General features: G+C 38.8%; 1 protein-coding gene across 1 annotated transcript in view; it reads right to left on the reverse strand.

Annotated features, from left to right (window-relative positions):
• LOC107664436 (solute carrier family 35 member F4-like) overlaps window positions 1-7,876 on the reverse strand; it is a 32,656-nt gene extending 24,780 nt beyond the window's left edge. Inside the window, exon 1 of the mRNA XM_016455003.1 lies at window positions 7,550-7,876. Within this exon, the coding sequence (XP_016310489.1) occupies window positions 7,550-7,769 (220 nt within the window). The 5' untranslated portion in view covers window positions 7,770-7,876. The remainder of the gene's footprint in view (window positions 1-7,549) is intronic.
• Window positions 7,877-14,402: the final 6,526 nt, after the last annotated feature.

Genomic DNA, 14,402 nt, shown 5'->3' on the forward strand with positions numbered 1-14,402 from the left:
TTTGAACTAGCGAGTTTAGGTATATTGGTGCAGCGCCAGTTGTTGTCTTGTAGGCAAACATCAGTACCTTGAATTTGATGCGAGCAGCTACTGGTAGCCAGTGTAAACTGATGAAGAGAGGTGTAACGTGAGCTTTTTTCAGCTTGTTAAAGATCAGTTGCAGAGGCTTGATAGTACATGCGGGATGGCCCGCCAAGAGAGCATTACAATAGTCCAGTCTGGAGAGAACAAGAGCTTGGAGTTGTGCAGCTTGCTCTGATAGGAAGGGTCTAATCTTCCTATTGTTATATAAGGCAAATCTGCAGGACCGGGCCGTTGTAGCAATATGGTCTGTGAAGCTTAACTGCTCATCCATCACAACTCCAAGGTTCCTGGCTGTCCTGGAAGGAGTTATAGTTGACGAACCCAGCTGTATAGAGAGGTTAAGGCAAATCTGCAGGACCGGGCCGTTGTAGCAATATGGTCTGTGAAGCTTAACTGCTCATCCATCACAACTCCAAGGTTCCTGGCTGTCCTGGAAGGAGTTATAGTTGACGAACCCAGCTGTATACAGAAGTTGTGATGAAGTGCTGGGTTGGCTGAGACCACGAGCAGTTCTGTCTTAGCAAGGTTGAGTTGAAGTTGATGGTCCTTCATCCAGCTAGAAATGTCTCTCAGACATCTCAGATTGGTTGTTGTCCAGGAGGTTGTTCTGTGCAAGGAACATAGAGAGTTGGTTGAACACACAACTCGCTCAAGTGCCTTTGCAATGAAGGGAAGAAGGGATACCAGTCTGTAGTTTTCTAAAAATGCTGGATTTAGAGAGGGTTTCTTAAGCAGTGGGGTTACCCGAGCCTGCTAAATGCTGTGGGAAATGTACCAGTGTGAAGAGTGGTGTTGATAATGTGAATAAGCACAGGTATGACTAAAGAAGAAATGGCCTGAAGTATGTGAGTGGGGATAGGATCAAGTGGACAGGTAGTAGGATGATTGGAAAGGATAAGTTTGGAAACGTCCATCTCCGAGAGTGGCGAGAAGGAGGAGAGAGAGTGTGTATTGGTCGTTATGAAGTTATCAGTTTGTGGTGTGGAGAATTGGTCATTGATGTTTCTTGTTTTATTTATGAAAAATATTGCAAAGCCATCAGCTGAAAGAGTTGATGAAGAAGGAGGGGGAGGAGGACAGAGAAGAGAAAGTTTTGTAAAGTGTGCAAGAGTCAGAACTGTTGTTAATTTTGTTGTGGTAGTATGTCGTTTTAGCAGTGGAGACATTTGCAGAGAAGGAAGAGAGGAGTGACCAGGGGGCAGAGGGGGAAGTGCGTGCTGGTCTAGATGAAAGTGGGCAAAAGTTGTCTAAGCAAGATGTTAGAGTGGAGCAAAGACTGTCAGTAGCACTGTTTGTGTGCAGTGCTGAAAACTGAGAGGGTGAAGGAAGTGAGGATGAAACCATAGAGGATAGGCGAGAGGGAGAGAGTGAGCGCAGGTTACGCTGAAAGGTGACCTGCGGAGGAGTGTGTGCTATGTCAGTAGTTAGTGTGAGGTTAGAAGTGATGAGGAAGTGGTCTGAGGTGTGTAATGGAGTAACAAAAGTGTTGTCAGTGGAGCAATAGCGTGTGTAGATGAGGTCCAGTTGGTTACCAGATTTGTGAGTAGCCGTAATAGACACTCGCTTGAGATCAAATGAGGCGAGCAGAGTTTTGAAGTCTGCAGCCTGGGGTTTTTCTAGGTGGATGTTGAAATCACCGAGCAGTACCAGAGGAGTGGGTGGCAGTGTTCTCGGGTTTGATCCAAGTCTCAGTTAGGGCCATGAGGTTGAGACCAGAATGAGTAGCAACAGAAGAAATAAATTCTGCTTTGTTTACAGCAGACTGGCAGTTCCAGAGACCAAATGGAATAGAGAGTGAAGTAGTAGAGGACATAGGGACAGGCCGTAGATTATTAGGATTGGCCTGCCTCCAACGTACAGTGCGTGCTTTCCGAGTGTTAGTAGTAATAGTAGAGATTTGAAAGCACATAGTGAGTACAATTGTCTAAACAAGTATATGAGAACAAGCTGTACAAAAAGTAAAGAAAGGGGAGAAAAGCAATACTCAAGTGCCTTGTCGGTGTCCAGTTGGGAGTTGGGCAGGTAGAGTCGATGGTCTTTACACTCATCGGTCTTCATACGAGGGCTGCCGCGGTGAACTAACCAATTTTATACTCTCCTTATTACTCGTTATTGAAGTCAGCTGGCTACGCCACTAGACTACAGTTAACAGCGTCTCTCTGGCTAAGTAGATGAGAAGAGTCCCATTAGGCCTGTAGCTAAAAATAGCTCTCTAGGCGAGGTGGTCTGGGCAGAGATGGAGGGGGGCATTCGTGCTCTGCAGTCAGAGCACCCGCTGCAGATAGGTTTAGATGATTGGGTCACATTGACTCTGCCATCTCTGTGTAAGAGAGCTCAGAAGACCACAGATGACACCAGCAGATTGTTTCTGGCAAAGGGTTTGCTGGTTGATTCTTTCTTGGTCTTATTCAAGACAGGTTTGATGCCTTTTTCAGCTAATTAACAAGCAGTTGCAAAAGTTTCCAGAGTGTAAGCTTTTTGTGGGACCTGTGCAAGACAGCATATGCATGTTGTAAAGCTGGAGCAGATATTTCATCCAGTCTGATCTGATGCAATTACATCCAGCTGGTAGGAAAGTACCATCATGGGTTGGTTAGGAGCTGCTGGGGTTCAGTAGCTTCAAGTTAGGGGTTCAGTAGCTTCAAGTTATAATGTACATTAGGACATGAACTAATCTCCCCTTACATTTTACTTTTACAATAGTCATGATAAACAGAACATGTAAGAATCAAACCTTTGGTCTAAGAGCTTATTTTGTGCAATAAACCAAAAGCCAGTGGAAAATTCTTCTGGGTTTTTGTTGAGGGAGCCAAGGTGATGCTGATGTGCATTGGTCTACAAAAACAGAGCATTTATTATTTAAAGTGACTGCGCCTAATTTACCAGGTGCTATTGGTGTCCTTAATGTTAATTCAAGAAAAAAATAAAATAAAATAAATAAATATATAAAAGAGAAAATCAATCACTGCTCTTGACTGAATAACTTAGCTTTAACAACTATTAATCTATATTTAACTTATGCAGTGAAGAAGATGCAATGTTATTTTACATTTGATTATTCAGTTTCTGTACTTGAACACCTAAAATGCTGTTTTAACTTGTATCTTTGTTATATTTATTCATTTGTTCTTATTTACCGACTGTTCACTTTAATAATGTTTGAAATTTGTTAGGCTAGCTCTTTTTGCTGTGGTACTGAAATTTGAATCGAGAATTGTAAAATTGAACCGGTGTCTAAAATGTTGATGTCATATAAGCTTATTTATTAGAATAAAAGATAACATGGGTCAAAAACAATGAAAACAACTTTTTTTAAGTAAAAATTTGAACCACTAAAATTAAAGCTTTAAAGGGATCATCGGATGCAAAACTCACTTTTACATGTTATTTGAACATAAATGTGTTTTGGCAGTGTGTGTACACAACTACCCTATAATGATAAAAATCACCCAGTGGTAATTTTTTAATCTCTATAAATTATATCCCCTTTTTCAAATCAGGCCGTTCTCAGCTTCTTGTCCATAGACTGTATAAAAACATGGACGCAGTGTCCGTGACGTCACCCATAAGTTTCTAAAGAGCGTTTTTGAAGCTCAAAGTGGGCGGAGCCGGCGGTCGCCATCTTGGCAGCACGTCACTCCCGGATAATCGAAAATGGGCAAAGAGGCTCCCGCCTTCAAAACAGAAGCTGGTTGCTGAAACCACGCCCACCTAGCTCGATGGTGGTGACAGCAGCGGCGATCCGCTTGTCTCTAAAGTGGCCACGACCTTAATTATGCAGAACTTTAAGGCTTAATATAATTTAAACGGATGAGTTATAAAAAAATTCATCCCCCTCACAGTTGTCATGAAGGGCAGAATTAGCTATATAGACCAAAACCACTTTTTGTACCAGGCTGTAAACATATTTTTTTCTGCTGTTAATTTGGGCATTTTAACATGGCAGGTCTATGCGACTGACTCCCTTTTGGAGTCAGCCTCTAGCAGCCAGTCGATGAATTGCAGTTTTAGTCACTTCCGTGTTGGTTTCACGAGAGAGACCAGAAGGTTGCCGCTTGTTCTTGTCTGTGTGATGTCACACAGACCATGGTCTCTCCCATGATTGTTGATTGACACGGCCGTCTTACCTTAGACCTGCCCTGAGTGAGCTGTAACAGTCCGACCGCCATTGTTTTGATGCCGGAGCAGGGACATAGATAAGAATGTCTCCATAGCGAATGAGGTGTTCTGTTGTTGGATGTAATAATGAACATAGCAGTCGTCATTTACTCCCGACATCTGAGCCGCTGAAGACGCAGAGGATTAACGTTACTTTCGTTTTTGAAGGGAATGCGCCCTCCGATCTGCCTAAATGAGTCTATGATCGCACGAATCATTCGTGATCCAGCTTCATCTACAGATTAAGTGAGTATAAGGGTTTTTATGAATCTTTGCAAATCGCCTTTCCTAATAATGCTAGTTAGCAAGTTTCGCGGCTAAATGTGGCTAAAGTAAACAGGACGGCTCCTCACCCCACAGAAGAGAGGGGCGGGGCGAGCAGAGCTCATTAGCATTTAAAGGGAAATGCAACAAAACGGGTTGCTATGAAAAGAGCTGATTTTAACAAGGTAAAAAGGTTTTTACTACCATTGAGAAATTTTAACCAACGTATGTTATAGACTTTTCATTAAGAATCACATCAACTTGTGGAAAATTGGTATCCGATGACCCCTTTAAAAAACATTTTAGTTTCTTGAAATAAAAGTTACTTGAAATAAAATATTTCATTGTTACATGAAATAATATAAATGTTAACTAATAAATTATTTCAATTTCTTTTTCAGTTTCTTTCAATTTCTTACTGTCATAAGAAAAAACATAGAAAAAGAAAAAAAATCTGGAAGAAGGGGGGCCAAATTTCTGCCTCGCATACCCCCTTAAAACTCTTTATGGCGCCCCTACATCCAGCCTTGTTAAAAGTGAGGAGAAAAAAGTTAAATATAGATGAAAAATCACAGAGGTGGTGCCTCCATAGCACTATGATGGCTGGTTACCCTGTCAGTGAGGTAATATATAGTTTCTTTTCTCTAGATTATTGGGTCACACATCTTTATAGCTTTACTGATTGTTTGCCAATTAATGTTAGAACACAACAGACCAAGCAGAACACAGTTTAGAGATGATTTATCAATAGCTATTTTCCATGTTGTGAAATCATTGTTTATGTAATATAGTGTTTACATATTTTGTGTTGTCCCTTATTAATGCAGAGTCATCACAAAATAATAAGGATTTATGATGATGCTGTCCAAAACCCGTCTTAGCCTGGGGCGTTTCCAAACTTTTGGACAGCAGTGCACATATATCACACTATGAGTGTCGCCCACACAAATTTGCCAGTCCAATACACATTACACAGCATTTTATATTTTAAAATAAAAATTATACATTAATTATAATATATATTATAAAAATACAAAAACATAGTATATGTTGCTTTTTGAAATTGTGCAAACATTAAATGAGACTGGAATTTGAATTTATACTGGAAAAGAAAAGGTCCAACAAACACTAATGCTCTTGAGGATGACCTTCACATTCCATGTCCCAGTCAGAAAGCCTCCCCAAAAATGTGTTTTAGGTTCAAATTTACAGTATTTCTGTCAATGGCCACTTTTCACAATCCAATCAATCCCGCTCAGCATTTTTTTTCTTGTTTAATACCATGTTTCATTTAGTAAACCTTTGCCAACAAAGAGGTCAAATGGGTTGCAAACACTCTTTCATCTTGACGTTAACAAATTAAACTGTTGCATTCATTAATCATGAAAAGACTTGCCATTGTCCATTTCCTCAGGATTAAATGTGCAATTGACTATATGGATTAGAGCGAAACCAACACTTAACTAGTTTTACAAAGCATCAATTTTGGGCTTTGACATCAATTACAGACACAGTACAGACAGAGTTCTTTGGGATGGATGGTGATTACAACTAGTTCTGTTAAATAATAGTGCTTTCACATTGCTCTTCTTGCCTGTCTATGACTGACACCTTAATTCACTACATATACTGCTGAGTCAGGTCTTAAAACAGCGGTGAGCATGGCATAGTCTCCGAGGAAACATTTCAATGTGACACCTTCGCATAAAAATAAATAAATAAATAAATCTTCTAAAAACCTTTTTGGTCTTTTAAAGAGATTTTCGGTTGAGCACAGTAAAAAGCACTCATAAAACGAACAAAAATGTTTTAGAAAATTGCCTTCTTAATTTGAAAAGCCATTTGAATAGATTGTCATTGTTTTTTGCTTTAATTGGCATATCTGGCACAGACCATCATGTGTGATGTACTTATGTAACAAAACGAGTGGCAAAGATGAATGCAGCGCTGAGTTAACGTTACCATCTACCGTCCTCAGGGACTTCGAGACATCACACACAAATGCATGCACACATACACTACACACTGATATTCATTAGACATGATTCATGAACTTACACACTGCACCAGTGTAATAATGGCACACCAGAGACACAGGCTACAACACCACTCCTGCACTGGCCATTGTGTGATATGTGCACTTACACTTGGCCACAATAATAATAATAAAAATCATTAAAATCCTGCATGCTTACAACAGTGGAACCTCACATCTGTCCTGTGCCAAGACTCTTTCGATTGCATAAAAATAGACTGAGGTATTGAAATTCAGGAATGGCACACACAGACTATAATTAGGATCCAATCATCACTCTACTCCATTCACACTGTCATTTTAATAAGTGTTCAACAAATACGTGTCTTTCAACCTGTGCATTTTGTCTAACCACACATCTTGCAATGTGTATTGCTTGTGATTTACTTGTAATTACAATAATTGAATTTATGAGTGTGCTGTGCAGTATGACTTAGCTTTATTTATGGTCTGTTTCATAAAACATAAGCCAATAAAAGCCATATGTATTTAGCTTACCACACAGTTGTCTTCAGACATTTGCAAGATAGGCTATTTATATTTGTTGACACTAAATTACTTCACTAATGGATAGAACTGTTTATAAAGGGGCATTTTATTATTATTATTATTATTATATAATCTATTATCCTATTTGTAACATTTTGAATAGTTTAAATCTAATCAATTCTTTATTTTCCATTCTTTATTTTTATTTCTTAAATCTACTTATCCTGTTCACCTTATCCTCTTATATTTTACATTAGCCTATATTCTATAATGTTACATTCAAAACTTTGACAGAAAGTTCTGCCGACTGAATTCATGTGTTGTTCAGATTTATGCAGTATGCACATAACTTATGAACAAAGCACCCTACAAACAAAACGAGACGGTCCACACAGCATGTGTTTCCATTCATATTCATAGATTCATCGTTCAAGGCCAACACAGCGGGCAGACAACCGTGACTTGAGCTCGACACCATTACTATTGCATTTGTTATTGCGTGTGTTTTTGAATACCTACTTTTGTGGCTGGAGTATCCGGGGTTATAGCCGTAATAACCGGTGATTCGTAAAATCCGATCCTCGATGTCAAGGACCCCGTTGGCCGTCACTTCAGGCGCATCCCAGCGGTTGTTCACCTGCGGAGACGCCTTGCCCACTAGGCGCGGACTCTTGCCCGGTAGGTGCTCCAGGCGAAAGCAGGACTCCTCTCCCGAATTCTGGATCTCCGTGCTGCTCATTTTACCTCCGCACGGGAAAAACGGCAGCTTTTAGGTCACAAGCGAAAAGCATACGAAACCCGCTGTTGAGAGCATCACCCGAGTCAAATTCCAGCACACATTGCTTTGACGAGTCGCTCAGGGTTGTGTGAAACTTGCCCAGCGTCTTTCATGCATCAGACAGCAGGGGGCGTCACGCTGCTCCGAACAGATGGCAGCAAGCACTGAGAGGTCCGATTCACTTCGACGAATCGGTTCGTTCGGACGGTTCATTTTGGTGAACCGTTTAATAAAAATGATTCACTGATTCGCTTCAGTTGTCGTCGATTTATTTTTGTGGTAAAATGCATTTTTCCATATTGTATTTTTACTTTAGCAATGTGATTTGATTGTGTGATTTTACAAAATGCGGTTTTGTTTTTGGAATATATATGCCACTTCACACTCACAGTTTTACTCCTGTGATTTACAAACGCGATTCGATTCGAATGAATCAATAAAAAGAACCCGTTCAAAATAACGATTCGCTCGAGATTCGGATATCACGGTAAAGTGGACGCAGTGGAGTGCTGTCGTTATTACAAAAGAGTAGACACGAGTGCATCGTGGTGGTGCCGTAATCATGTTACTGCTGGCCTGAAATATTTTAGCATGCAATGTTGCAATGTGCCTTTCAAGGCATTGCAGTGACAAGGCATATGAGCTTAAGCATGTCTACTGCATGCCAGCTAGTGGTATATGAAATCTTTGGTTTAAAGGAGTCACTGAAATATTCAACACAGAAAAGGTGGACATAAATAAGTGGATATGACAGTGACCAGGGTGTTATATATTTTCTGGAAAACATTTGGAATAGGTTTATATCCTATAGTGTAAAACTGAGATAGACAAAGATATAGACCCAGATAGCACATGTAGCTACGTCTGCAAGATGTCTGTTAAAGATTGTTTGATCAAGAAAGCATCTGCTGAGTACAAACATCTGACAGACATCTGTAAGTTGTCAGTTTTATATACATTCTACATCATAAACATCATAAAGACATCTAATAGACGTCTATTTGACATCTGATAGGAAACGTCCTATAGATGTAGTACAGATGAGCAAACACTCTAAAAAATACGTCTTCCAGATGTACAAATGCAGACGTAAAATAGATGTCTCCGTGATGTATGTGTGCTATCGGGGCAGTGTTGGGAAGGTTACTTTGGAAATGTAATAGGTTACAGATTACAAGTTACCCTACTTAAAATGTAATAAGTAGTGTAACTTTTCAATTACTTTATTAAAGTAATGTAACTGATTACATTTGATTACTTTTTGATTACTTTTCTAAATTTCTAATGTTTTCAACTGTTAATCATTTTCAAACATGTATACCAGGCAGGGTTAAACTTACAATATGTGCTCAACACTGATAACTGATAGATAGATAGATAGATAGATAGATGGGGTGATGGATGGACAGACGGACAAATAGAAAAGTGAAGAGACAGAGTTTGTTCATTCTGTGCTTGAATTGCTTTCTCTATTTTTTAGTGCACATATGTTACACTTTAATACTTCAGTGGCATGTGGCTGTGTCTCTATTTATTGTTTTTTTCGTCAAATATTTATGAGGCTTTGAGAGTGAGAGTGTAGTAGCTCTGAGATGGTGCCACAAGGCTATTTTGCCTGACAAAATTAGATTCAGCTAGCTTCACGGAATCTGCATTCAGGGATATTTAGTTAATGTGAGTGATACAATAATGACTAATTCATGCTTTAGCTATAATCACAGAGGCACAGTTGTCGTAAAAGTGTTATTGCGTCCATTTAGCCACACAGTTTGGACCTCTCCCATGCCAGTAAGTAAGAACACACTTTCAGATCTAGAGCAAAGCACTATAAAATGCCTCTGAATGCAAGTTTTGAGATGCTGGTCTCAGCTTAGAGCACCTCCGCTCAAAACCAATGCTTCCTGCACAAAACATCCAATAAAAGTGCTGAGGTCCAGGCCAAACCCAGTCTAATATCACAAGCCAAGTCTATTTTAGTGACTCCTCCATGGTTCTGCGGCAAATCCTTAGCACTTTGTGTGAAATTGATCTCCAGCATAGGGAGGAGAATTTTCTCACGGTGCTCTCGGATTTTCTGTGAGAGAAGGACACATGCTGAGTTTCATATGTGGCCCAATTACAGCGCCAGACTCTATAAGCTTTCCTTCCCTCACTCTTGGCTAAACCAATCTGCTCTGTGCGTTGTTTTGTTTCCATTTGTTCTCCTTCCAGCCTGCTATGGCATTTCTGTCTCTTACCATTCTTCACACTTCTTATGGTTGATTGGTGGCCAGAACAGTAACTTATGACACTGAAACCCTGAACTTTCCAGCTCAGCTTGGTTTTTGTAGAGCCAATGAAATATAAAGTAATTTTCAGTAACACTTTATTTTTACAGTGCCCTTATTATCACATGTTACATGTACTTACTATAGTAATAACAGTAAATTATTCAGAATTACAAACAAATAATCCAGACGGATCACACCCCTATATTGATCCACTTTCAACAGTGTTTCTCAGAAATTGCTTTCTGCACCTTTAATTGATATTACTCTGTACTTAATTGTATACACTGGACACCTTAAAATACAGTGTAACCAAATTTTGGTGAAACAGAAAACATACAATGCAATAACATTTATTTTAACATTTTTAATTTAAATCATTGTATTAGGGACCCATTTGGATTCATGTTGGTTTAAATATGGTTTTGAAAACATTTTAATCCATGTTTTAAAAAAGATTTAAAGTTTTTCTAAAAATGTCTTGTGGGTAAACCTTTGGGTAAAAATAACATATTTTCATATCCTCAGTAATTTTACTCTAATAGCAATGTATAGGTCCTTTTCTATGCAATTAAAGTGAAATAATTTTTGTCATTTGCCCTCTGAGGGAAGGACAAACAAAATTCATCATCAGAAACAGACCAGACAGACATTCAATGCGTGACTGGAGCCTGAGATGTCTCTCTGGCTGCCGCAGGAAGGATATTCAGTCAGAGAAAGAGAGAGAGACTATTGTAATGAGATACGGAAGTGACTTTACATTGATTCCAACTAAATTAGTGAGAGAGACTAATTACAGAAGTCTGAGATTACGCTTACATTTTCAATTTGATTTTGCTTGTCGGCATTCTTTTTCTCAGTCCATCAGATCGTAAGTAAATAGCCTCGCTAAGGCAAGCGTCTCTACTACTGTTGCTCATACTTATGGTTAGGAATTTGTTCTAAGGCCCTCACACACTCTCAAAACAAGTGCAAAATGGGGTACAACAGCTTGTCACTGGGGCAGTGTACCTCAAAGGAACACCTTTGTACTTTCTTTACCCCCTAAAGGGTGCATATTAGTACCATAAGAGTACATCTTACTACTCTAAGGTACTAATGTGCACGCTATATGGGTAAAAAAGGTACAAAGGTGTCCCTTTGAGGGTACTGTTTTACCCCTAAAGGTACAGTTTTTGCACATTTCTTCTGACAGTGCACTGGTAGTAACACAACTCTGATGTGTAACCATGCATTGTGCTACAAACATGACTGATACCTCAAATTAAACATCTTATTGAGGTTAGGTATGCTTTTACTTTTATAAGCAAACATGATTTTTACCTGACAGATGATAAAAAGTGCAACACTTAGAAACTGCATACATGCTACTAACCAATCAGAACACCTCAGCAGGACCGTAGTGGGCACACTTTGTCATAGGGCAAACAATATCTTTGGAAAAATGTGCCATTTGTGCAAAACTCTTAAAACATACCTATACGTAAAATTTCCTGCGGTTTCCAGCTGAAATGAAAACTATACTGGCATGAAAACATTAACAACATTTATTCCATTTCACAAAATGTATTATTTTACGGAGCAGATTATTAATTAATAAAGACTAGATGATTTCATGAAGATCTTTGCACAGTGCTATGTTATGACCTTAAAAACTTATACCATAGTGCACGATTTGTAAACTAATACATTTTGATGTTTGCATCACATAACCAACTCTATATACAGCTCTGACATAATAAACTTGCTCGGTAGCTCACCTGATACCGAATTGCACTTGCGAGGCGGAGGGTTTGGTATGAGTCCCGTGAAACATGAGTCATGATAAAAGAGCTCAGTGACTTGTATAGGAAAGCTAAAATGGCATGGTTGCTTCAGCTCACACGTTTTTACCTCACATTTGCTTTTGTTATTTTAATCGATTAGGTTTAATGCAGGTGGTACGTTATTTTCAAATGCGATATTGCATTAACCTTTTAGTATCATTCACCAGACATTTCATTTCCAAACTGCTGTGATACATACAACCAACATATTAAAACTTTGCCAAATTCATGTTTATCTAGCACCACCTATATTTTACTTTGAACGTATTGTGAAACATGCAAGAAACAATGTAATATCAGAAACAATGCAATATGCAGAAATTTCACCACAGGCACATTTTTCCAATGAGCCTGGGTTGGGCCTGGGACAAAGTTTCTAGTTTCCCTCTTGACGATGACCTTGGAGATTGGCATTAACATGTTACTTAGCTAACATCATACTCAAATAATACATTCTGCAGCATAATCTATGAATCATATCAGGCAAGATTTTGCAACTTTATACACCACTGGCACTCAAATGGATAACCATTGGCAGCTAAACCTCAAATTTGAGTCCCAACATTGCCACTCATCAAATCACAAACAAAATGAAAACAATTATTTTATATATAGATATACCTATCATTATTACCATTATTTTTCTCAATTGTTTTCTCAATTGTAGAAAAAGGCATAAAGCAGTTAAAAGGCACTGTGATTCTTTTTCAAATATTGCTGACCCTTCTGTTCTGTAAGTCACAGCATTAGATCACGACTCTACTCAAATTATCAGCTCCATCAGCTCTAAATTTGCCCTTCTTTTGCACTTGACTAAAACGCTAATATGAGGAGATTAAAATTCAACTTTCATTGATTCCAGGAGCCAATAGCATATTCCTCGGTCAGGGCTATCATGGTTAATGAGGCAGGTGGCTGTTAAGCCTCTATATTTAGAACTGTCAGGGCCATTGTATTGGATAAGCCATCTTTTTAGCCAAATGAATCAGGCAGACCCCTTTAATCAGTCAGACTTCACATGATTTATGTAGAAAATATACATATTCAAATAATTCATGAATGCAGTGCCGTGCTCTTGATTGTATTTAAATATTCCATACGCATATGCATGCATAACATAGCATGGCTGCAGTGCTCTGACGTCATGTGTATCGACTGTGAGGTTTTGATATCTGTCATACAGTATGGCTATCAGAGATTTCATGTACAGGGACATTTGAAGGAGAGCTGAAACCTGAAGTCTCTTCTCTGTTTCTCAGACCTGATGGGTCACCTTCACGATCAGTATCTTCACATCCACCTCCAGCTTCGAATAAATATTCCATGTGCCCTAAAGATAACACTGTTATAGAGAGAATGGGAAGAGCTTTAGCCAGAGATTTTACATTCATTGGAGGTATTTGCTAAGGCAAGCATCATAACCATTGCTCAAATGGTTAGGAATTTTAACAAGCCTCTTACCTAAAATCCCACTTTTCTTCTTTTTCCTCTCAAGGCATTTATTTTACAGCCAGGCGACCAACAAAGGTCAGTTAGAAAATGAGCTGGTGAATATTTAATGTGTGGCTACTTGCACACACACATTGTTGCAACATATGGCTTTAATTAAAAACAGCATGGTGTGATTGTAAAGAGCCATTGAGATAATGCCTCCAGGTGTGCCAGAGAACAGACAGTGGTATTTTGGGGTGTATTGATCCACTCAAACAAGACTTATGCATGGCTGATAAAGGGCAGTGAAACAAGAGGAATAAATGCCAAATGCTGATCAGCAGTTGGTGATAATGCTCATTGTTTTTTTTAAGTCAACTCAGCACTGACCCTATTTATCTTGATGCTAGTGTTGTCAGTTTAATTTTAATACAATTAATTATATATATAAAATGTTTAAAAGTTAACAAATGTAATCGCACCCTCTGACTTACACATTCCATAAAAAGAAAATGTGACACACACATAGACTAACAATGTCACTATAACGCAATGCATTCAATGTCATTTACAAAATAAATTGCTGTGGACTGTAAATTAGATTAAATTTAATTAAATTACTTTTTTTCCCCACATCAATCTAGACTCCGTACACCATAATGACAAAGCAATATTAGAACTGTCACAACTTTGTAAATGTATTAAAAATAAAAAACTGAAATAAGTACATTGCATACTCTTTACTTAGCTGAAGCACCTTTAACAGCCTCAAGTCTTTTTGGGTATATGATGCGACAAGCTTTGCACATCAGCATTTGGCAATTATCTGTCATTCTTCTCCTTGCCTCTTCACCTCTCAAGGTTTCTCCAGAAATGTTTGATTGGGTTCAAGCTCAGGCTGTGGCTGGGCCACTCAAGGACATTCACAGAGTTGTCTATAAGCCACTCTTGCCGTGTTTAGGTTCATTGTCCTGTTAGAAGGTAAACCTTCTGCCCAGTCTGAGGTTCTGAATGCTTTGGACTGTTTTCTTTAAGGCTATCTCAATATTTTGGTGCATTGAGCTTTTCTT

Source organism: Sinocyclocheilus anshuiensis, unplaced genomic scaffold (genome assembly GCF_001515605.1).
Source record: "Sinocyclocheilus anshuiensis isolate Anshui unplaced genomic scaffold, SAMN03320099.WGS_v1.1 scaffold167, whole genome shotgun sequence".
NCBI classification, from domain to species: domain Eukaryota; kingdom Metazoa; phylum Chordata; class Actinopteri; order Cypriniformes; family Cyprinidae; genus Sinocyclocheilus; species Sinocyclocheilus anshuiensis.